The sequence below is a fragment of the Engraulis encrasicolus genome, chromosome 17, assembly GCF_034702125.1.
Source record: "Engraulis encrasicolus isolate BLACKSEA-1 chromosome 17, IST_EnEncr_1.0, whole genome shotgun sequence".
In the NCBI taxonomy this organism is placed as follows: Eukaryota; Metazoa; Chordata; class Actinopteri; order Clupeiformes; family Engraulidae; genus Engraulis; species Engraulis encrasicolus.
The window spans coordinates 12,509,024-12,533,391 of record NC_085873.1 but is presented as its reverse complement, the minus strand read 5'-3'; the positions used below and the strand labels follow the sequence as shown (position 1 = coordinate 12,533,391).

General features: G+C 43.1%; 1 protein-coding gene across 4 annotated transcripts; it reads left to right on the top strand.

Annotated features, from left to right (window-relative positions):
* Positions 1–1,133: 1,133 nt before the first annotated feature.
* dnajb12b (DnaJ heat shock protein family (Hsp40) member B12b) lies at positions 1,134–24,353 on the top strand. 4 transcript variants are annotated; one of them, XM_063221759.1, is made up of 9 exons: positions 1,134–1,290; positions 1,863–2,034; positions 2,139–2,284; positions 4,587–4,760; positions 7,696–7,772; positions 11,602–11,711; positions 19,910–20,082; positions 21,990–22,087; positions 23,343–24,353. In XM_063221759.1, the coding sequence occupies exons 1-9, from the start codon at positions 1,158–1,160 to the stop codon at positions 23,397–23,399; spliced, it is 1,140 nt and encodes a 379-aa protein (XP_063077829.1). In that variant the 5' UTR covers positions 1,134–1,157; the 3' UTR covers positions 23,400–24,353. The 4 variants fall into 4 exon arrangements, with proteins under 4 accessions (XP_063077829.1, XP_063077831.1, XP_063077828.1 ...); XM_063221761.1 differs by having other exon boundaries at positions 21,990–22,143; XM_063221758.1 differs by having other exon boundaries at positions 11,599–11,711.
* Positions 24,354–24,368: the final 15 nt, after the last annotated feature.

The following is a 24,368-nucleotide window of genomic DNA, read 5'->3' as shown; positions in this document are numbered from 1 at the left end:
GCAGACCATGGAGAAGATCCCCCTTTTCACGTAGGCCTAGGGCCTATGAAAAGTGCAATTTTTCCGGTCATAATAAATACTTAGAATTTGATGGTGGTGGTAAGTACCCAGACCTAATCATTCACAAATAATTCACATATGGCATGGGCTGACTCGCAGAAACTTCTGCATTTGTTTTCCCATCAATGACAGCATAGTCTCTGCGTGCTTTTAGATACATTATAATAAAGATAAATTATTTTTGCTATCTCTTTGCTAAAAACTGGCCTTTACAGTAACTGCATTGCTTTCCCCTCCCATGGAGCGTTGCAATGTAACAGATGTCATTGCGAAGGCAGAAATTGCACAAAAGTTCTCATATAAGAAACACAAATAGGCTACAATATGTGCAACTCACAGGTGCAACTTATGTGCAACTTACAGGCAGGGCCAGCACTAGGCGCTGGGAGGGTCATATAGGACGTCAAATGTCTTAGTGGCCCAATATATGAAGGAATGAAGGAATCAATGAATACATTGTTTTATTTCTCAGTTCTCATAAAAATACATTGGAGTTCAATATCAACCGCATCACATACTTCAATTAAATATTTAAATCAGAATAAAGCAGGCCTATGTTCTGCCTGTGGTCTCCAGCGACAACATTGTTATTACTTAATCATAAGCTTCACCTGAGCCATTAATAAGGATACAACACAGATACTCTAGGTCAGTGGTTCTCAAAGTGTGGTCCGGGGACCACTGGTGGTCCACGACAGAGCTCAAGTGGTCCGCAAAGGGATTTCTACTTTTCCAATACAAGCTAGCAGAAGATTATATATGTAACACATTATAACAAAGCCAAACATGTCTGAAGTCATATTTTCACCACAATAAGACAGGCTTGTAAATGTGAATAAAAAGTAAGTGATCTGCATCAAAATTAGTTCTGCAATAGCACCCGTCAACTGTCAATTCAGTTGTCAGGTGGTCCCTGGACATTTTTGGGGGAACAAAGTGGTCCTTGGTCTGAAAAAGTTTGAGAATCACTGCTCTAGGTGGATACAAGGCCTAGCTGCCTGTCAGGCTAAAACGACTCTGGCTAGAGTGCTGCTGTGATGTCATCCACCTGCGCCAGTTGTCGGTCATTTTTTTGTATTTACTACACAAGCTCCGCAATGGAAGTAAATCGAGACGAAGCGGAGCGATGCATTGAAATAGCAACAGCCGCTCTCAGAAATAACCAGTTAGAAAAGGCTAAGAGGTTTCTGGAGAAAGCCCAAAGGTTGTTTCCATCAGATGACGCCAAAGGTACAGTGGGAATTTTCATCCCTATTGCTAGCACACACACTTGCTCGGTTTAATCCCGTGGAAAATCAAGGCCCGTCCGTCCATCGGTTGCTTATTCAGTGAGCCGCCTGTGACCTCTTTGCAGTCACAGATTTGCTCTGATGTCGTTGTAAAATGTTGCGGTTTATATAATTGCATGTTTTGTTCGAGCAGCACAATCTGTTAGAGCTGCTTCTCACCAGGGTCGTCGGGTAATGATCAGGCAATAATTTGCGTGCACATCCTCCTGCCTGTCCAGGAGCTAAACGCGCACATCCATGTCTCTGATTAAAGCAAAAGTTAGTAATCGAGATTGACACCATTTTTTGAGGTATGTTTACGTATAGGACTAAAGCCCAATATGTCCACCGTATAGCGCAATTGGAGATTATTATTGATAGACATGGAAGCATGCATGACACGGGCAAGGGATGCCCCAAAGCAGGCACATCAATACACACTGCATAACATGAATTGCCTTCAGGAGAAGCTTGAAGGCAGCTGTGATGTGAACCCATGCAGACAAGTGACAACTGACACTGCTTTGTTTTTAGCCTTGCTTGAGGAAATTGAGAAGTCGGGCTATGCAAGTCAAGGAGGCTCAGCAGGAGCGCAGAACGGAACAGAGACGAGACGAAGGGCTAACGAAAATGACAGCGCCAAGTTCGACAGGACCGCAGACTCCGCTAAATCATACACCTCAGAACAATTAGATGCTGTGAAAAGGTGAGATCACTGCCCTTGACGTTTCATGCATGTCGTTCTCTAGTTATGTGTTTACGTTTGCATGCTTACGCTTTTCCTGCAACAACAACTTGTGTGTTTTTCAGAATAAAACAATGTAAAGACTACTATGAGACTCTTGGGGTGAAGAAAGATGCGTCGGAAGAGGATCTGAAGAAAGCTTATAGGAAATTGGCTTTAAAGTTCCATCCAGATAAAAACCATGCCCCTGGTGCCACAGAGGCTTTTAAAGGTACCCTGGCATGAACCTTCTTTCTAATTTTATCCAATACCAGGTTTTATTGATGTTGCCTACATGATCCACTGCTAACCTAGTGTTATTATGTAGTTATTACCTTAACATGTAGCTAAAACACCATAGCATGTTTTCTAGATTCGCTCAAAATGTAGGCCTATACTATTAAATGTAAGAGATTGTACCAAAACATGATGGGCGTTGTTTTAAAGTAGTTGTTACTGTCCATTATTCAATTTGCTAATGCCATGACAGTTGCACTTAATTTCTTATTTGACGAATTGTACGAGGGGTTCGGACATCATTTTACTGATCCTTTCAGTGGCTGGTAAAAAACTTGGCACCCTGTACAAATAGCACACGATATATGGCAGCCTTATCATTTGTATCCTGTGCTCAACGAAAGAGAGAAGCTGGAGCACACTGCAGTCATGGGTAAGCAGTTAGAGCAGGGGTGTCAAACATACGGCCCGCGGGCCGCATCCGGCCCGCCAGAGGGTTCCATCCGGCCCGATTTTTTTTTTACTTTTTTTTTTTTTTTTTCAATGAAATAACCGAAATGCGCAATTACGCAATTACGGGGCAAAATCGATACCTGCATGACATTAACCCAATGGTCCCTCTGTTATACTGTATATATGTAGTAAAGTGCACATCACACTTCTATTATAAATGGTGAATTTGTACTGTAACAGGCATTTGATAAAGCTCATATATTATAGACCTCATATATAGAGATAACATGTTAATACTTCTTATTCATATTGTATTGGTATTGGTTGTAATTAAATAATAAATATAATTGGATTTGTATTGGTTCCTATTAAGCTGAAATTGGAAACGGGATGTTAGAATGCGTGAAAATGCAGGAAATGACATCTAAGAAATACAAAATTTTCTGGGGGAAACCCCCAGACCCCCTGCCAAAATGAACTGTCCCATATTTAATTCATTGACGGTTGGCAATGAATGAATGAAGTCAAGGAAATGTTGCATAAGATTATCAGTATTGCATTGCTTTCCACATATTCAACACACTTAAAACGTGATAGTACTGAACACTAATCCTCTGCTTTACGTTTTTTTTTTTTCGCGATGATGTTACTAATGCGGCCCGCTTGAGGTCCACATGGGTTGTATGCGGCCCCCGGACCAAAATGAGTTTGACACCCCTGGGTTAGAGCGTCAGACTTGAAGCCCAAAGATTTCAGGGTCAACTCCCGACACGCCAGGTTAGTGGGGGGAGTAATGAAACGGTGCTCTCCCCCCATCCTCCTTCATGACTGAGGTACCCTGAGCATGGTACTTCCCCGCTGCACTGCTCCCTTCGAGCGCCATTGGGGGCTGTCCCCTTTCACGGGTGAGGCATAAATTCAATTTCGTTGTGTGAAGTGTTCACCTGTGTGCTGTGGAGTGCTTTGTCACAATGGGAGTTGGAGTTTCCCAGGTGGGCTTTCTTCTTTTCTTCCATCTTTAGCTTTTAAGTTTTAACCATTTATTAGGTGCAGATAAAACATTTAACTGCAGTGTGCTCCGGCTTCTCTCTTCAATTGATGCTTGTCTCACTGACTTTGATTCTCCTGCAAGCTGAGGGATGATTCTGCGTCGAGGTCCAATTTGACTTCATTTCCTGTGCCCACTGAGCAAGGCGCACGTGGTGGTTGTAGTGAGCAAGAATGACAAGCGGCAACAACCTGGGTAAATGTATAACAGGCCCCATGTCTTAACACAGTCATGGATTGCGTGCCGTATGTAACCACGTGGCCTAATGGTTAAGGAGATGGGCTTTAACTCAAAGGGTTACAGGTTCGAATCTCACCCTCCCACCTCCCTACCACTATCCATGGCTGACGTGCCCCTGAGCAAGGCACCTAACCCTATAAAGCCCCAGGGACTGTAACTAACACCCTGTGAATGACTAATTTGCTTTGTTTAAAAGCAGCAGCTAAATGTAATATAATGTCAAAAAAGGGAGTCCAAGGCACTCTTCTTGTGGAAAAATATTAAAAAGCCTTTATTGAAACATGGCTAAAAGTTTTAAAACATGGGAAACGCGTGGGTCTCTGCTCCCATGTTTTAAAACTTTTAGCCATGTTTCAATAAAGGCTTTTTAATATTTTTCCACAAGAAGAGTGCCTTGGACTCCCTTTTTTGACAAGATATTGTTTTTCCCCAACACCAAAGAGCACCTTCAAGATTTTTTCTGAACAATTCCCTGAGCACTTCGGATTTTCTCTTCACTTGATGTAATATAATGTTATTCTATGTATATATTGTGCTCTTTCCTGTTCTCAACCAGCCATTGGTAACGCGTATGCTGTGCTGAGTAACAATGACAAACGGCGGCAGTACGACAACCTGGGCGAGGAGCGGGCGAATCCGTCGCGGCAAGGGCCCTCGGCAGGAGACTTCGAGGCCGACATCTCGCCTGAGGACCTCTTCAACATGTTCTTCGGAGGCGGCTTCCCATCAAGTGAGTAGGCTGTTTCCATGATCCTAACTGGGCAAATAGACCAGCCCGACGCGATTGAAGCGCCAGAGAATCGCTTCTGTGCAGCAAGAGCGATATGAGCAATTGAAGCGACTAGAGTATGTCCGTTGAAACCAGAACGCAAGCATTCCAACATTCCTTTTACGCTTTTACGCTTTTATTCCAACAACATGCCTTTTACGCTGCTCAAAATGCTCCTCAGTGTTTTATCCTGAGGAATTGTAACAAAACAAGGTAGAGTTGACCCACCTGGAGCTTCAAACCATGGCCTCCAGGGTGCCAAACGTTTGCTCTGGCTGCAACACCAAAGAGCAAGGCTTGTTTGTGTAACAGTCAGAGCACACCTGTAACACTAAAGATGGTCACTAGTCCGACTTTCACCAGAGTGTCACACCATTACAGGTATTACAGAAAACCCATTTAGTCTATTAACTCAGATGAATCAAATAAAAAGTGAGTTGTGGTTTTATTTGCTTGGGGAGTTAGATTATTTTATTCTGATGTTTGTGGCTTGGTGAATTACTAAACTGCAATTTGATAGATGCACAATGTCCTTCGCCACTCTTTCCTCATACTGCCCATCTCTGTCCAGAGTTTTCATTGGTTAGTTCACCCCTTCCTACTGTGCTCTTATTACAAGGTCAGACATCAATGTTTACATTACAGTATTTACCATGACAACAGATTAGCTTTATTGTGCCCAAATCGTTTGGAGGCATTTGTTTGATGGCAAACAACATTTGTCATCATACTGCACATGGACTGCAGTACACAGTGCAGACATACAACATTAAAACAAAATTGAGCAAACAAAAATGTCTGATATTATTTTAATTCATCTGAATGCATGCAGAGATGTTGTTTGTCTTCTGCGTGCCTTTTGATGCACTTGTCAAAGGAAGTAAGTCGAGGGCAACCAGACTTCCCCCTTCACCAGATCACAACAGAGTGAGACTTTTGGGTGAAAGGTGAAACGTCTTCAGGCTTGAAAAACATCCACTTGCTTATGTAACTGATGTCAACTAGCAGGGGAAGTATTCCAAGAACCTGGCTCAGTTGTAAACCAGGTTACGGTTACGGATAAAAGTTGAGAAAACAAATCACTGTGATGACCATTCTTTCTTTTATTTCATTTCTGGGAGCGAATCTTCATTTCTTATTTTAATTTATTGAGCAAAAAAAGCAGTGGTCAGTGTGCCGTGTTTTCCGGAACTTTTATTTTTGAATTTGGTCAAGTTTTCCTGCCTCACACCGGCACTTGTATTACTGAAGGCCTGTGCACAAGGACTCTCTTGAACTCTTGAAGGTTACCTTAAAGGGACACTGTGCAGGAAATGGTCAAAAAAGGTACTGCAACTATGTTGCTCATTGAAACTGGGCTGCCTATTGCCAAATTTGATCTTTACATGAAAGTTTACTAAGTAATAAACACATATTTTCTAGTATGGTCCAAGTACAGTCATTTTTGCAGCTAAAAATGGCTATTTCTGGAAATTCAAAATGGCGGACCATGGAGAAGATCCCCCTTTTCATGTATGAAAAATGCAATTTTTCCTGTCATAATGAATACCTAAAATTTGATGGTGGTGGTAAGTATTCATGAAAAAGGTAACATTAGTGAATGGGAAGCATGAATTCTGGAAATAAACAACTAAAAATCTCACACAGTGTCCCTTTAAGGTAGTGGTGAAACAACCACAGAAGAGCTCGGAGTGCTCAATTCCTTAATTACATCTATGGGCTATCTATACTCATGAACGACCATCCGGGTACTTTGCTCTTAAATTTGCGTTACGCCCCTTTATGGGTGAAAACAAACCGAATGTCTCATTGACTTACATGCTACATCGGCTAACCTAAATGAACACATTCCATGCTTCAGCCACGGCTGTTTGGCTATATTATTCGAACAGCCGGCAACACAACACGTTTTCGGCATGTTGCACGTGAACAACGCTTGTCTACAGGTCCGTATCTTTCGTTAATTAAACCCCAACATTACCAATTGACTTGTATGGGTTGTTTTCCCCCACAAATGGGCGTAACGCACATGGAAAACGTCACGCCGTTCATGAGTATTAGCAGGCTTACCCCTTTGTGAAGGTTAAGGGGTCGACTATACGGGAATGCTTTTCTCTGCAACCGATCATTTTGCTTATCGTTCGCCTGTCTGGACTATATGACGCTGGCGCTCTGGGTAGCCCCAAACGATAATTTTGGAGAATGGGTTCCACAGTGGGAAGATCTAGCAACTAAGCTGGGATTATCACTTAAACTTGTTCTTGGGTTCTTGGAATGCCCCCAAGGTTTGGTGGTAGAATGTTAGTAAACCTTAGCCTGGTTCTCACGCAGACCCTTTGTGCATTTTCGCTCAACTTTGAGAAACATCCATCTGCATGAGAACCAGGTTAAGTAAACCTCCCTCCCAGGGCCTCAAATAGATGCGGTAGCTCTGAGCTATTGGCCCTACACCTTTAGCTCAATGGTTTCGTACCTGTGCTTTCATGCCAAACGGTTGCTGTGACCGGGAGGTTGTGGGTTCGAGGCCTCGGGTGGCGAACTAGGGTGGACGAACACTGTCACACTTACAGCTGAGCTCCTGTGCAATGATGTGTGTAATTTCTAGTGTATTCTGTATTGATGTATGTATGCTACTGGACACCTTAATTTCCCTCGGGATAAGTAAGTGATACTCTACTACTCTACTCCTCTTACTGCCCTGACGTGGGCGAGTCAGAATCTTAACAGACCCACTGTTTTGAAAAAAGGACCCCCATCATAGACCGTATAATAAGACTAAACGAACTTAGCCCCCATGTCTTATTCACCAGCTAAGCTCACCTGAAACACCTTTTGCTGACTGTACTGATTCTCTCTCTCTCTCTCTCTCTCTTTCGCTCTCTTTTTCGCTCTCCAGGTAATGTTCATGTATACAGCAATGGCCGGATGCGTTATCAGCACCATCGGGCAGAGAGGAGAGAGCCACGCAGAGACGTAAGTCATGGCGTTTATGGAACGGTCATATCATGTACTGCCTGTCATGTGTCATGATCATGTGACATCATTGTTGACAGCTTTATCAATATGTAATGCGCGTAAATGGGTTACTTCATCAGCTCCTTCTGATGAAAAAAGGAGTTGTTTTAAGTTCCAACACAATTAACCCATTGATGCTGGATGTTGCATTGCGCAACATTGGCCTTGGCGCCCGGAGCTGCATGACGCAACATTCTGGCTCATGAGATTTGAGACAATTTCATTAAAAATCTTGGTATGTTAGAGCTGCATGAACACGTTCCAATTCCAACTTCTTGCATGTTTTTATGTGCTTCAGAAGCTGAGATATTTCGGTTTTTATAGACTGACGGCAACTTTTCTTAAAAAGGGCTTAGGCATTCAGCAGCCTTTTTTGCAGGTGCTTTAGGCATCAATGGGTTAATAACCAAAGCGTTACTGAAAAGTACTATTCTTGCATCAGTCTTTGTTTCTCTTGTTTTTTGTTGTTGTCTTGCTTTGTTTTTATTTGTCTTTCCTTTTTTTAGAGGGTAATTTATCACATAGTTCCTCTCAAGACGTTTCATATTTTTGTCAAATCACAAGGCTGGGGATATGCTTGCTGCAGGACATCCGTGTGCGGGCACATTTCGTGCAGGAACGTGTGACCATGCACATTTTAGGTCAATTTTGTGCGCGGGAGAACACCTCACACAAGGTGTGCAGGCGTGTGTGTACAGTGCAGTACTGACAAAACTGCGAGGGGCAGTCCTCTGAACTTCTTGAGCGAGATGTTGAGTTCGGCGGTGAGTCAAACAATGGTGGAAAACATTAATTAGAGCCCCGTTGCCTATCTGCCCCTTAGACGAGTATTGTGCAAGCATTTTGTGCACAAACGTGTTACCATGCAAATTTCCTGTCAATTTTGTGAGTGGGAGAACACCTCACACAAGGTACGCAGACGTACTGTGCAGTATTGACAAAACTGCGAGGGGCGATCCTCTGAACTTGTTGAGTTCAGTTGGCTGTAGTCAAACAATGGTGGGAAACATGAATAAGAGCCCCGGTGGTTATCTGTCCCTAGATGATGCCTCCAGTATCGTGCAAAGTGCTCCGATTGTCCTGTAGCAAGTATGTGCACTCTGGGCACGTGGTTGCATGCGCAATTTAAGGCACACAGCAAGGATATCCCTGGCCTTAGACCAATGTTTCTCAAACTTTTTCAGATCAAGGACCACTTTGTCCCCCCAAACATGTTCAGGGACCACCTGTCAACTTAATTGACAGTTGACGGGTGCTAATTTGACTGCTCATTTTGATGCAGATCACTTATTTTTAATTCACATTTACAAGTCTGTCTAATTGTGGTGAGAATGAGGTTTCTGTTTATCTTTGTAATGTTGGTACAAATATAGTGTACTGCTAACTTGTCTTGGAAAAGTAGAAATCCCCTCGCGGACCACCTGAGCTCTGTCGCGGACCACAAGTGGTCCCCGGACCACACTTTGAGAATCACTGCCTTAGACAAACACAACGTTTAGGTTCATCCCAGTTGCCCCTTGCTTTTGGGTATACTGCCCTACAATTTCAGAACGCAGTACCTCAAAAATGGTCGAAATTGAGTCTAGACCGGAAACCGCCTTAGTTTAAAATATCTCCTTTGTCTTGTGTCAACATGTTGGTCCAACTTTGTCCCGTTTCAGAAAAAAACAATAAAAACGGATCTTACTGCGCTATTTGATTTTAAGAGGTTACGTAGTACAAGCCAAAAACGCAGTATATTACGTGAGATACTGCACTTATCCATTGAAACCGTGGTTTGGGTGTAGACAGTAATACCACAACAGAACCCAGTATCTTCATTTTTCAGCTAAAAAGTCATGAGAATGTTTTTTTTTTCTTGTGTGCATAAATTTCCACCATAAAAAAGTATTATATGGAAGGATCATCACCACTTATCCTCCAACACAGTTGCCCGGCCATAAAGGAAACTTTAAAGCCTTGTTTCTCAGTTTACCAGTATGGAGAGATGCTGCGTTCTGAAGGGCAGTATACAGCTCCATAATTCCATCAATAATGTTAAACTGTCATGGACTGTAGATTCATGAGCCAGTTTTTTAACTATTCCAATCATTATTTTTTTTCTTTTTATATACGTTGGCCTTCCAGCTAAAAAAACCCATGAATTGGGGAATTCACATTATTAGAATATTGTTATAAAATCACATTTTTCTTCATCAAAATTCGGGTCACATTAAATCAGTTGAAATTTGGTACTTTCTACATAACATGCAATGGTCAATACTTGGTTAGGACATTCTCTGTCTTCATAATGGCCATGATGCGTTTAACATTGAAGTCAATGGCAAAAACAGTGCATGGGAGTTATGGAAGCCCAGATATCCTTGATGCTTTGCTGTCAGCTGTTCTTGTTTGTTGACCTGGTGCCCCACACTTCACTCTTCAATATACCATGTAGATATCCATGCCACGTTTTGGCGCTAACTCACCAGTTTAATTCTAAATAACCAGAAATGACACCCCATTGAAAATGAATGGGGTTTTATTTCTGTTGAGTTAGAATTAAACTGGTGAGTTAACACCAAAACGTGGCATGGAAATCTACGGGTATATTGAAGAGTGAAGTGTGGGGCACCGGGTCAACAAACAAGAACAGCTGACAGCAAAGCATCAAGGATATCTGGGCTTCCATAACTCCCATGCACTGTTTTTGCCATTGACTTCAATGTTAAACGCATCATGGTCATTATGAAGACAGAGAATGTCCTAACCAAGTATTGACCATTGCATGTTATGTAGAAAGTACCAAATTTCAACTGATTTAATGTGACCCGAATTTTGATGAAGAAAAATGTGATTTTATAACAATATTCTAATAATGTGAATTCCCCAATTCATGGGTTTTTTGAGCTGGAAGGCCAACGTATATAAAAAGAAAAAAAATAATGATTGGAATAGTTTAAAAACTGTTCCATGAATCTACAATCCATGACAGTTTAACATTTTTAATGGAATTATGGAAATAAATCAACTTTTTCATGGTATTCTAATAAAAAGGCCTGGAGCTGTACATTCCTCTGCATAAGGTACTTTTCCAATATGACCAACAGAGGGCACTGTTGATCCAGAAATGTAGACCTCTGGTAGTGAATGACAAAAAATGTCATGCATAAAATTATACTATCGTCTTAAAAATAGCAATATAATATAAATATATATTATTATTATAATAAAATATTTATAAATATAGTAATATGTTTCCAGCGCATGCAAAGATTATTCCTCAAGCAATTGTACTTTGTCTGTATTATGTCTAAATGTACTGGATGTGCGATGCATAGCTGCATTTCTATAATTCTGTCCAAACTGTTTTAGAGCACATGTTGAACGGTGACTGGTGATTTGTCACTAGTTATCAGTGTCATTGAGGACTCCTCTTGACTTTGTTTGTAACACTGGATCTCCAAGCCTTCTCATCACCCAACCACACACACACACACACACACACACACACACACACACACACACACACACACACACACACACACACACACACACACACACACACACACACACACACACACACACACACACACGCATGCACACTTCCATATCTCCACCCCCACCTCCTGCCGTGTCTTGTGATGATGAAAGGCTTTGAGGACCAGAGACAGGCAAGACGAGACACTCTTAACTAATCATTGGTTTTCTCTTTGACCCAACAACCCTCCCCCGACACTCTCTCTCTCCCTCTCTCTCTCTTTCTCTCTCTCCCTCTCTCTCCCTCTCTCTCCTCGTATGTCAGCAGGGTGGGCTGGCCTTCTTTGTCCAGATCATGCCTGTCCTCATCCTGGTCATCGTGTCGGCCCTCAGCCAGCTAATGGTGGCCAACCCCCCCTACAGTCTCAGCTTCAGCCCGTGAGTACAGATGGCGGCCTATGCATTCAATTTATGAACACGGGACTCTACATTAACACCAGTTTACCAGCAAAATGCTGGTGAAATTTCCGTTTGGCTGGTAGAAAAGACCCGATTGAATTAATGCTGCCCATTCACAGAATGTTACCTTTTTCATGAATACTTAGCACCACACCATGCAATTCTAAGTATTCCTTATGACTGGGAAAATTGCACTTTTCATACAGTACATGGAAAGGGGGATCTTCGTGTTGCTGCAAATCTCACTGCACTTTGGTCATCCTAGTAAATATTGCTTTGTTTATTTAGTAAATATTCATGAAAAGATCAAATTTGGCAATATGTCAGCACAGTTTCAATAAGCAATGTTATACCTACGCTGTCCAACATCCTACACAGTGCACCTTTAAGTACAGATGAAAGATGCAGACCTGTTAATGGAGAGACATGAAAGATGAATGTGCAGATTGTGCACTATACATTCAGTAGAGTTAAGCATATTATGACTTCAGCGTTACCATTTTGATAACTAACAGAGGCTCTGCGCTAAGGCATTAAGTTCTCATGGTGGCCAACCCCACTGCAGCCTCAGCTTCAACCCGTATGTATAGGTACGCATACCAGTATGTAAGTGCTGATGGCGGCCAAATCCCCATACATCCCCCCTCCCAGTACATCCTCAGCTCCAGTCTTTGAGTAGAGATAGCAGGCTGTGTGTTATCTATAGACAAGCAGCCAGATCAGCATGGTCCTCTCCTCTCCACCCTATTCCAGTCACTCTGTGTGCCCAATGCAGAGCAGACAGGCGTGTCTCACCCCGCTAATACAGACAGTAGACAGTGCGTTGTCAGTAGAGTACATTGTCAATGATACGGACATAGCAGACACTGCAGTATTAGTCCAACGCCATCTCTATTCTTGCCACTCTCTGCAGGGCCGGATTGTCCCTAAGGGCCAGTGGCACAGTGCCCAGGGGCACCAATCATTTACAAGGGGGGCACCACATGACACAAACTGAACAAATATTGTTCAGGAAGGGGGCACCCGGGAGGTGAAGTGCCCGAGGACACCACAGAGTCTTAATAGGGTCCTGACTGTCTGGGTCCTTGTGCTGAGCAAGTGATGATTCTCCTAACAGGGCCTTGTTCGGCATTGTCTTTTAGGAGAATGAAGTCCTGCTGTTCTTCTAATAGGAGCTGCAGGAGTCAATCCAAGTCCTAATTGGTTTCGGTATCCAAGTATGCTGACCTCGATATTACAAGGAGTTTCACATGTGGATTCAGCAGATATGTAGCAGTATAAATGCAGTGGAGAAATATAAAGATCAAGATAAAGAAGACCTATTGCATGGCCCTGCTGTGGCCTAACGGTAGGGCACTGGGTTACTATACTGGCGACCCAGGTTCGATTCTGGCCCTGGTCATTTGCCGACATCCCCCCCCTCCCACTCATTTCCTCATTTCATGTCTCTTCTCCACCATCCTGTCAAAAATAAAGGCAAAAGGCCCTACCGTGACACAAATGGTATGACCGATAGGGCAAGATTGCAATCTCTCACAGCAAATTCACCTCAGAGCACACACGTTATTCTCTTGAGTTGGAATTTCCATCAGCCTCTTTTTTTAGCTGTCACACGAATTCAGCAGAAATGGCAACTTTTTCAGACTTAAAGCAAATTCCATCATCTTTTTTTGTTATACTCTTGTATCAGCACGTGGGGTAATTTCAACATGCGTAATGCCATTTTGGGGTGTGCTGGTTACGCATCTGTACGCAGTATTGCTCAGCTTTGACGTGCAAAGAAAATGAACAACCTGTGCTTCACAAATCTGTGCAGAAATAGCAAATGCTTTGATCCAACCTGTGGCATTAGCATTGTCCAGAGAGTCCACTCCAGTATTCAGAGTGATTTGCGAAGGGAAATGATTGTATCATGCACATTGCAGGACTGAGCACAAGCCAATCACTAGGTCAGGTCATTTCTTTTTTTTTTGTGGTTACTTGCGTTTCTGTTTTTAATGTCTTAAATCACAAAGTTGGACATCATTCCTTTAATTTGACCCCGTTCATCGTCGGTGTTAGGGGGAGCATGATCCTTGCCCCACCCCACCCCCTCAAGCCCTCAGCCTTGATCAGCAAGTCTTTTGTGCTGTAACATATTAAAACACAGACCTCTGCAGATCTCTGTGTTCTGGTTAATCGCTCCTGCCCAAACCAAATTTGCCAGATTAGCAAACTGAAAACATGTGAGACGCGGGAACGAAATTACACAATGCACTAATCCATGACGGAGGGCTGAGAGGAGGGAAAGGTAATCTGTGTGCAAGAAAAAGGTTGAAAGTTTCCATGAAATGTCAATGAAACTAGATTTTCAAGGCAGAGGACGCAGGGTAAAAAGGGAAGCGAGTTGCAGAGTAGCAGATATGATATGGGGCCCTGGCTTCTGACCCGACCTCTGAATAGTCCACAGGGCTGCAGAGAATCACCAGTTATCTGGAGGTGATGCAGAGGTCAGGGGGTCAGCGATCCTTCGATTTCATAGGTGCACGTAGGAGAGTGGAGTTGCACAGCGATTCTTTGATCTTGAGATTGAATAGAAGACGAAATAATATGTTAAAGTGAAAGGCCTTTTATTGTGAATGAACTGTGCCCATACTGAATAGTGTAGACTGCACCCCAGTGACATTGGAGCTTCTCACTTCACTTGCTAGAGCATCATGTACTAGTAGTGCGTAATACGTTAGCTATACCGTTCTCCAATCATCCATCCGTCTGTGAGACTGTGCATCAAGTCAAGTCAAGTGCTTTTATTTGTCACATATACAGTATTTCACATGTGGTGAAAGGATGAAGGGGTCATCAGCTCGGAATATATACAGTACAGTTAAATTAATACATACATACATACATACATACATACATACATACATACATACAGTACATACAGTACATACATACATACATACATACATACATACATACATACATACATACATACATACATACATACATACATACATACATACATACATACATACATACATACATACATACATAAGTAAACAAACAAACAAGAACAAAAGCACATGCAAACAAATAAGCACATGCGCCTGTCCATTTGCCACATGTTTTTGTTTGCATGATAACTTTTGAATGGGTGGCACTGCAGTTGAATAGCACTGGTCTGAGGTACATGGGTGCTAGTGTTGTACTTGCTCCATGAATTTACTTTTACTTTTACTTTTGACACCTCTGATATGTGAAAGGAAAATGTCTGCACACTTAAATACTTTACATCATTTTAAAGGCCAGTAAGGTGTTCAGACCGAAAGCTTGGCCATTAAAAGGGAAAAAAAAGATTCATGTGTGCAGGTTTTTTCGTTTCAAAGTTTCCGTTGTTGTTTTCTACCTTTTTAATTGTGAGTGCGGTGCAATTTGTTTTAATACAGACACCTCTGATTTGCACAGAAACTAGTGCTTTCTTGTCTGACGTCTTGCTATCTTCAGAAGAGCCTGATCAATGGCTACCGGTAATCATATTTGCGCAGAGACCAGTTCTTTCTTGTCTCTCTTGTGTCAGATTAGTGGTGTAAACTAGTGGCCCGTGGGCCCAATTCAAACCTTTTAAAAATGTTCTTCAACCCAGCAACTGACTGACTTGAAATCAAATATAATTCCATTGAGTTATTGTGTTCTCTTATTTGGTGTGGTTCATGATTCACGAAACCCTGTGATTTTTCCAATTGGCTCTCCTGGTACATACTGTATCTGAGGTGCTAGACCAGCGCTTTTTTTGTCTTGAGTCGTGCATCTTCAGTGATACAACCATAATTATTAGTGCAAAAAAAGAGAAAAAGAATTGAAGAAAGCAAATAATTTGTGAATTAGCCCACTAAGAAAGCACATGCATTGTGAATTACATTACATTACATTGCATTGTCTGTGGAGGCAATTCTGATGTTCTAATGTCCACTGGTGAGAGTAGCAGACAGTATTGCAGACAGGGTGTGAAATCGACTAGGATCCCTCGTACATGTCGATGGGGAAAGGAACAGGGGAAGCTGACGAGTTGGCACAAAGGGGCCAGTTGTCCCTGGCCCAGGAAGAGGAGGGACCCAGTATTGTGGTCCTCATTACATTATATGGTTGGGGAGGGGGGGGGCATTGTCGTGGGCCCAGCCAAAGCGGTCAGCGGCCCCTGGGTGCAGAGGGGTGGTAAATCAGACTCCTCACCTCTGCTATCTTCGGTGCAGCCTGATCAATATCATATCTGCACACACGGAGACCAGTTCTGTCTTGTCTTTTGTCGGAGACGGGCATCCCAATGCTGGTGTGTCACACTGGCTGCACAAGATCGTCTGCTTTCGGTTGGAAGACAGCATCAGTGCAAATTCAGCATTATTTTACACATGGCACAGCACGCTAATCCTGCATGGTCACTATAGTCTGGAGCCCCCCACAAACACACAAACACACACAGGCATTGCCAGCTGCTAATCATGTCTTGGTTTGCAAGGCAGGCTCGATGAAAAAATATGCAGTGATGCACAGATGCATGCATGAAGGTAGACACAAAATCATGCAATCATGCACAATCACATATGCATAAACGTGCTTATCAATGGATTGCAAACAGAAAAGTAACTACATTACATTGTGAAACATATGACAAAGCTGCATACATAATGTAATAGCCTATACTTCAGTCAGCCATATGTACGTACCGGTACATATTGGACATTTAAAAAAAAATAATTTAAAAGGAATCTGTCTTTTCTGTCGCTCAATGTAACCTTCATCATTTTTTCACAAAAGCAGCTTAATACAAAAAAAACTTACAGAAGAAGCTGTGGCAATGGGACTAGTCATTTTTTAGTTTGGATCGCATGCTAATTATTGCACAATAGTGCAACATGAATTTGCTAGCATGGCAGAGTTTAGCATGTGATTACCAAAAGGGAAAAGGACACCGGGCGCTTGTTACATTGGTGTGAGGAAATGCCGAAGCAACCATGCAACGCACGCACGCACACACACGCACACACATATACGCACACACACACACACACACACACACACACACACACACACACACACACACACACACACACACACACACACACACACACACACACACACACACGCGCGGCTCCTGCCTGCCCTTTGTTCTGCAGCTAGAGCAGAGGTCAGTGTGTGTGTGTGTGTGTGTGTGTGTGTGTGTGTGTGTGTGTGTGTGTGTGTGTGTGTGTGTGTGTGTGAGGGAGATGGCGAGACAGAGACAGAGAGACAGACAGAGAGAGGCTGGGTGAAACATGCAGGGGTCAGGTCAGCCCCAAGGTGTTGGGAAAGATGGCCCATCACATCCTCAGTCACGTACTGCACATCATCTGAGGCACACTCTCACTCGCAGGACACTGGCCCGGCCGTGTGTGTGTGTGTGTGTGTGTGTGTGTGTGTGTGTCTGTCTCTGCGCCCTCCAGAGCCACACATCACACCACACACACTGGCTCACATATACACACTCAGATAAACACACTCACATGGACAAGCGCGCGCGCACACACACACACACACACACACACACACACACACACACACACACACACACACACACACACACACACACACACGCGGCTCCTGCCTGCCCTTTGTTCTGCAGCTAGAGCAGAGGTCAGTGTGTGTGTGTGTGTGTGTGTGTGTGTGTGTGTGTGTGTGTGTGTGTGTGTGTGTGTGTGTGTGTGTGTATGTGAGGGAGATGGCGAGACAGAGACAGAGACAGAGAGACGGACAGAGAGAGGCTGGGTGAAACATGCAGGGGTCAGGTCAGCCCCAAGGTGTTGGGAAAGATGGCCCATCACATCCTCAGTCACGTACTGCACAGCATCTGAGGCACACTCTCACTCGCAGGACACTGGCCCGGCCGTGTGTGTGTGTGTGTGTGTGTGCGTGTGTGTGTGTGTCTGTCTCTGCGCCCTCCAGAGCCACACATCACACCACACACACTGGCTCACATATACACACTCAGATAAACACACTCACATGGACAAGCGCGCGCGCACACACACACACACACACACACACACACACACACACCCACACACACACACACACACACACACACACACACACACACACACACACACACACACACACACACACACACACACACACACACACTGATTCTCTTCCCCCTTTCTGCCTGTCTCTTTTTCTTGGTACCCACAGTCACATGCAATGTAAAAGGAAAGGTACACAGCACGGACATTAACATGCACGCACACATACACACACACATACACCTCCCCCTACTTTTGTGGTTTCTATCTGCGTTAGCCAGAGCCAGACTGGGTGATGTCTCTCCCACAGGCGGCTGGGATGGTCTCTCTCTCCCTCTCTCTCTCTCTCTCTCTCTCTCTCTCTCTCTCTCTCTCTCTCTCTCTCTCTCTCTCTCTCTCTCTCTCTCTCTCTCTCTCTCTCTCTCTCTCTCTCTCTCTCTTTCTCTCTCTCAGCCATTTGCCCTCACAAGATGGCTGACATACCCAACATGTGCAACACCCTAGCATTAGTGTTTCTCATAGGGGCTGGATAGCACCGCGGGGGGGAGGGGGGGGAGCCCTTTGGTGGGCCATTGAGAAGGAGAGAGTTGATAGGGGATGAGATGAGATTTTTTTTAATACTGAGAGTGAGGTTAGCAGGCTCATAATGAGGTCAGGGTGGCGTTTGTTCAAAGACCGTTGAGAACCACTGGTCTGTAGCATCAAAAGAGATTCTCCTCACCGCTGTCCATCATGCATCCACCTCCAACACACACACACACACACACACACACACACACACACACACACACACACACACACACACACACACACACAACCAAGTTGATGCTGCAACAACACCAACAACAACCTGTAGTCTGTTCTGGACCATCAGTTCAGTAAACAGCATCTGACTGCAGTGCGCCACTTCTCTTTGTTGCCCACAGGACAGCCTGTCTAACACACACACACACACACACACACACACACACACACACACACACACACACACACACACACACACACACACACACACACACACACACACTGCCGACAAGTACACACTATTGGCAACCACACATCAAGTCAAGATTCTGTTGTGAAATCGTGTGTGTGTGTGTGTGTGTGTGTGTGTGTGTGTGTGTGTGTGTGTGTGTGTGTGTGTGTGTGTGTGTGTGTGTGTGTGTGTGTGTGTGTGTGTGTGTGTGTGTGTGTGTTAGGAATCACATGTAGGAATGTCTTTTTGTAGGAATGTCTGGCTTAATAGTGACATGACTACTTCACTATGTGATTCTGGTTACAATTAAAAGTTGTCATTGACACTTTCTCACCCTTGCATTTTGTACTTGTACGTAGGCCTACTTAGACATACTGTGTACATATATTGTTTACTTATGCCCCATGTTCTGTCATGTTTCTTTTTAAAGGGCTTTTTGTATCTGTATTGATAATAGGACCATCAAGACTTTGACAGGAAGAGAGTGAGAGACCAAGAGATGGAGTAGGGCAGATTAGAACCCGGGTCCCCATGGGCATGCGAGCCCTACGATCTACCCCAACTGTGCTTTTACATTTTCATGTTTTACTGTCATGAAAGTTGTATCTTGCTGCCTTTTCATCATCAGCCATCGCATGGCACGTGAAATACTTCCCCTTTTTGTGCTGTTGCCTAAGATTTATCACAACCATGACCTAATAGTTATAGGGAAGTGGTCTTAAGATCCGAGGCTGACTGGTTCAAAATCCCACCCTGCACCTCCATGTATGGCTGAAGTACCCTTGAGTAAAAGACACCTAACCCCACATTGCTCTTGGGACTGTCACCTAATACCCTGTAAATGATTGTAAGTCACTTTGGACAAAAACTGTCAGCTAAGTGCAATGTGATGTTTTATTCTAGCCAGGCTGTGCTCTCCTAGTGACGCCACACCTTCAGCATTGCCTCTAGTCAGGCCAAGAACAATACAAACACGATTCTGAGCTCCCGAAAAAACGGGAACTCCTCCCACTTTGTCAGGGAGCAAACAACCATTAGCAAATTATGGGAGGTGGGTTAACCATACCGTTTGGGAAATGTTAATTGTTATGCTCTTGGTCAGACCATGTCTCGAAGAGATTTGAAAGTCGATGATAATCAGGCTAGTTTTATTCTGCTGTCCCCAGGTCGCAGGGGCACACCAACAAGCGGCTGACGGAGCACCTGAGGGTCCCGTACTACGTGAACGACCGCTTCTCCAAAGAGTACCACGGCGGCAACCTGAAGAGTGTGGAGCGCAGCGTGGAGGACGACTACATATCCAACCTCAGAAACAACTGCTGGAAAGAGAAGCAGCAAAGTGAGTTGGAAATCAAACATCGCCTAGTACAAGCTCATACTTTTCCAGGATCCATGTGGCGCCAGGTGAACGCCCCTTTAGGAGACTTTAGGTTAGGAGACTGTAGGTTGAGAATAAATGGAGTTCCCTTTAGCACTGTAGATGCCTCAACCACTGAAACAACTGTTGAAAAAGAAGCAACAGAGTTAGTTATCTATATCTAAGCCTTTTTTTTTCACCCAATATTTTTCTCAGCACTTAACTGTATTACAGAAACAAATGTTCTTACTCCTCTTGTTGAGATACAGCAGAATATGAAAGCATTTCCTGATAAAGAAAAAAAAAGCATGCTTTACAAAAAATATGTATACCTCTTGTTTCAGTGTGCAGCACAATAGTAGTGTCAGTGATTTGAACTTCGTCAACCTTTTGGCATCCCCCTCATCTGCTGTTCTTGCAGAGTTAGGCCGGGGCTATGCTTACTGTGGGCTTTGATTTGCGCATGCGACTGAGTGCACATGCTTGCTTCAGGACCAGGTTTTGTCAGTATTGCACCGTAAGCGCACGTCTGCGTACACACGGTGACAGTTGCTGCTGTACGCGCAACAATTGACATAAAATTTGCATGGAAACACGTTGATGCATCTCCTGCAGCAAGCATGTCCACGTCCTAAGAGCAGAATATGAATCAACTTCCTGAAGGATAAATAACATACTATCCTCTACCCCTGTGCCGTGTGAAGCAGCACACCAGTTGCGTTGAGCGAAACTCGGCAGAAAAGACAGCACTCTTAGTCATGCTGCCACCCAGAAGTTATTCCCTTTCTTCAGATTGTCCAATGTTTCTAGGACTGGGTTCCCAGCCTTTTCCAGCTTGGGACCCACTTAAAACTTTCACAAATGTTCAGGGCCTATCTTTGACCAAATAAATAATACAGCTCAAATAAAAAGTCAACTGCAACACACAGAAAAGTATCGATTTCATTCTTAGAAAATTATTTCAAGTACCCCCTGGAATACTTTCAGGGTCCACCGTTTAAGAATCACTGTTCTAAGAAGCAGCACTAGTCATGTGTTTTTTGTGAGCTGAACGTGTTCTGTGAAGCCAATTGATTCTCTAAACTGAACTGTGAACAGCTGTGGCCTAATAGCTAGGGAGTCGGATATTCTTTAATGATCAGAGCGCTGCAGGTTCAAACAACTCTACCCTTACCTCTCCTTACCTCCTTCCATGGCTGAGGATCCCTTGAGCAAGGCGCTTGACCCCACACTTCTCCTCGGACTGTAACCAATAACCTTTATTGTAGTCATCAAGTGAAGAGAAAATCCGAAGTGCTCATGGAATTGTTCAGAAAAAATCTTGAAGGTGCTCTTGGGTGTTGGGGAAAAAACAATATCTTGTCAAAAAAGGGAGTCCAAGGCACTCTTCTTGTGGAAAAATATTAAAAAGCCTTTATTGAAACATGGCTAAAAAGTTTTAAAACATAGGAGCAGAGACCATTTTTACAACCTTTATTGTAGCCTCGTAATGCTCACCTTTCCACACGTGGAATGCTGTAATAGTTATTGAAAAGCAAATTGCTAAAGTACTACACTACTGTGACACACAGCCTTTAGTAATGTATTATGACTCGCTCATTCTCATTCTGTTAACAGCAAATGTATAACCGTACGTCTTAATGGGCTAAATAACTGCAGTGAGAGATGTGGCTTCTTAACAAATTCAAGAAACAATCTTCATGACTTAAAATGTTGTGACGGTGACCTTGAGTGTTCAGAAAGGCTCCTCCAGATAAAATGTATTATTATTATTATCTATCATGTGTGTATTTCAATGTATTATTATCTGTATGTATTATGTATAAAGATACCACATCTGCCCTTCATTGAAAGTAATGTAGCTGTAATATAACATTTCTGTCTTGCAGAGGAGGGCCTTCTGTACCGGGCGCGGTACTTTGGGGATAGCGAGCTTTACCAGCGGGCCCAGCGGATGGGGACGCCCAGTTGCACGCGGCTATCTGAGGTTCAAGCATCCTTACATGGATAAAGGCTTTAGCAACAAAACTAAACAAACTAAAGGTAGTGGTTTCACAGCAGCAGTCTAGAGTACTGTAGAGTAGATTGTAGAGCGTTCTATAGATTCTAGATTCTAGAGCAGACCTATTCAACTAGCGGCCCAGGTGCCGACCAAGTGTGGCCCAGGTTTGGCCCAGTGCCTTACTTGAAGCAACACTCCACCATTCACCTTACTTTAAGGTGCACTGTGGAATAAATGTAGCCATTTCTCTCTGGATTTCATGCTGCTCATTCATAAATGTTGCCTTTTTCAAGAGTGCTTACCACCACAATCAAATTCCAAGTATTCATTTTGACTGGGAAAATGAACATGAAAAGGTGGATCTTCTCTATGTCTGCCATTTTGAGTTTCCAGAAATAGACATTTTTAGCTGCAAAACTTGCTGTACTTTGGTCATACTAGTACCTAGCAATACCTGGCCACAATCCCACACCAGTGCACCTTTAAAGGTAGAGCTTGTAATTCTAGTCATTTATCTTCAAAATGAATGCTGCCTATTCCCATATTTGATCTTTTCATTAATATTAACAGAATTGACTGATCTGACCACAGTACGGTAAGTTTAGCAGCCAAAGATGTCTATGACTGTTAATGCAAAATGGAGGACATGGAGAAGAGCCACCTTTTTATGCATGAAAATTGTACATTTCCAAGTGAAAATGAATGTCCAGAAATGGATAGTGGCGGTAAATATAGCTACATGGAAACGATTAAGCGTGAATGGTCAGCATAAATTCTAGAAAATAATTAGCTAAAAACATACATAGAGTACCTTTACAATTGAATGTTGGTTTTGTTATTTTGTTGTGTGGTCTTATTTAATGTGGCCTCTGAAAACCCAGTGATTTTACCTTTGGTCGTTCTGGTACTGAGGTTGAATAGCACTGCTCTAGAAGGTGTTTTTTTCTGTCTTCTGTTGTAGCATTTTAGAAGGTCTCTTAGACAAGGTCAGTGTCTTGTTGGTCAGTAGTCTAGCATGTTGTACAGTAGTAGTATTGATGATAAGATGGTAGTTACAAGATGCTATGAAGTCAATTTCTAGATATAACTGTAGAGTAGGGTTTTTTTTTTTTACACTAATGTGTTACAAGATATTAGGAAGGTAGAGAAGGTAGTGTGGTCTACTGTATGTGTGTATGGGAAATGATAAAGTACCTGCGTTTCATTCATACTTCTTTGTCTTTGTCTCCCCTCGCTCAAGGTATCCTCCCAAAAAATAAGCATTTATAAGGAAAGGGCCTATTCACGGAAGGGATGATGATGATAATGATGATGATGATGACGATGACAGCGATGAAGAAATGAAATGAAGTGATAAAAACTGAGCAAAACCAATCTCCACTGTTCAACAAACCTCACCACACAAGATCTTCACAAGCCAAAACAAAAGAAGAGAAAAGACTGCACCCTCCTTAGTGTCTGTGAAGAGGCGCACATACTCAGGCAGAGTTGTCTGTCTGTCTTCCCAGCTGTCTGTCTGACTGACTGGACCCCTCCGGTAGCTTAGGTGGGCCACATGCTTCCATTATGGGTCCTAAGGCCCCAAAGCTGTTTGGGCCCCGACTGACCGACAAACCAACCAACCAAAAGGGCCCCTTGGAAGTGCACTGTCTGCTGCTTTGGGGGAAACATGTTAGAATGTAAGATCTTTTGATGGGTTGGGTGGGAGCCAATCAGAATGTTTCAGGAGGAGGAAGCAGCTGTATCATAGCAACATTAGGCATAACCAAGGCATTGTTGTTGGGTTTTTTTGCATTATGTGCTATTTATTTATGTATGTATTTATTATTTATAAATTATGGAATCCCAGAGATGGAGTTCCATGACCATGTGGTTACTTCATTTGTCGATACCTTGATTTTGACACATTTTTATCTATGCAGGGTGTCTGATTTTATCTTATATGTACATCAGGAATCTCTCCATCTCTCTCTAAGATGATCCAATAGCTTCTGCACACAGACGTTTAAAAAAAATTATGAATGCCCCAGAGAATGATATTTATACATGTAATTTCAGAGATGTTTTATTCAAGAGGAAAAAATAATTTACAACAACACCGTTTGTGCAGGGCTTTCAACCAAGCATGTGGAGTGGAGCCACCCTAACTTGTCACCTTTATTCACTGAAGCAATGGTGGTAACCGCTCCGGCAGTAAATGCTTGATTGAATTCCCAGAGGTACTGTCACTGAATATGTGTCACATGTCACATTCTGTGTTTTTCCC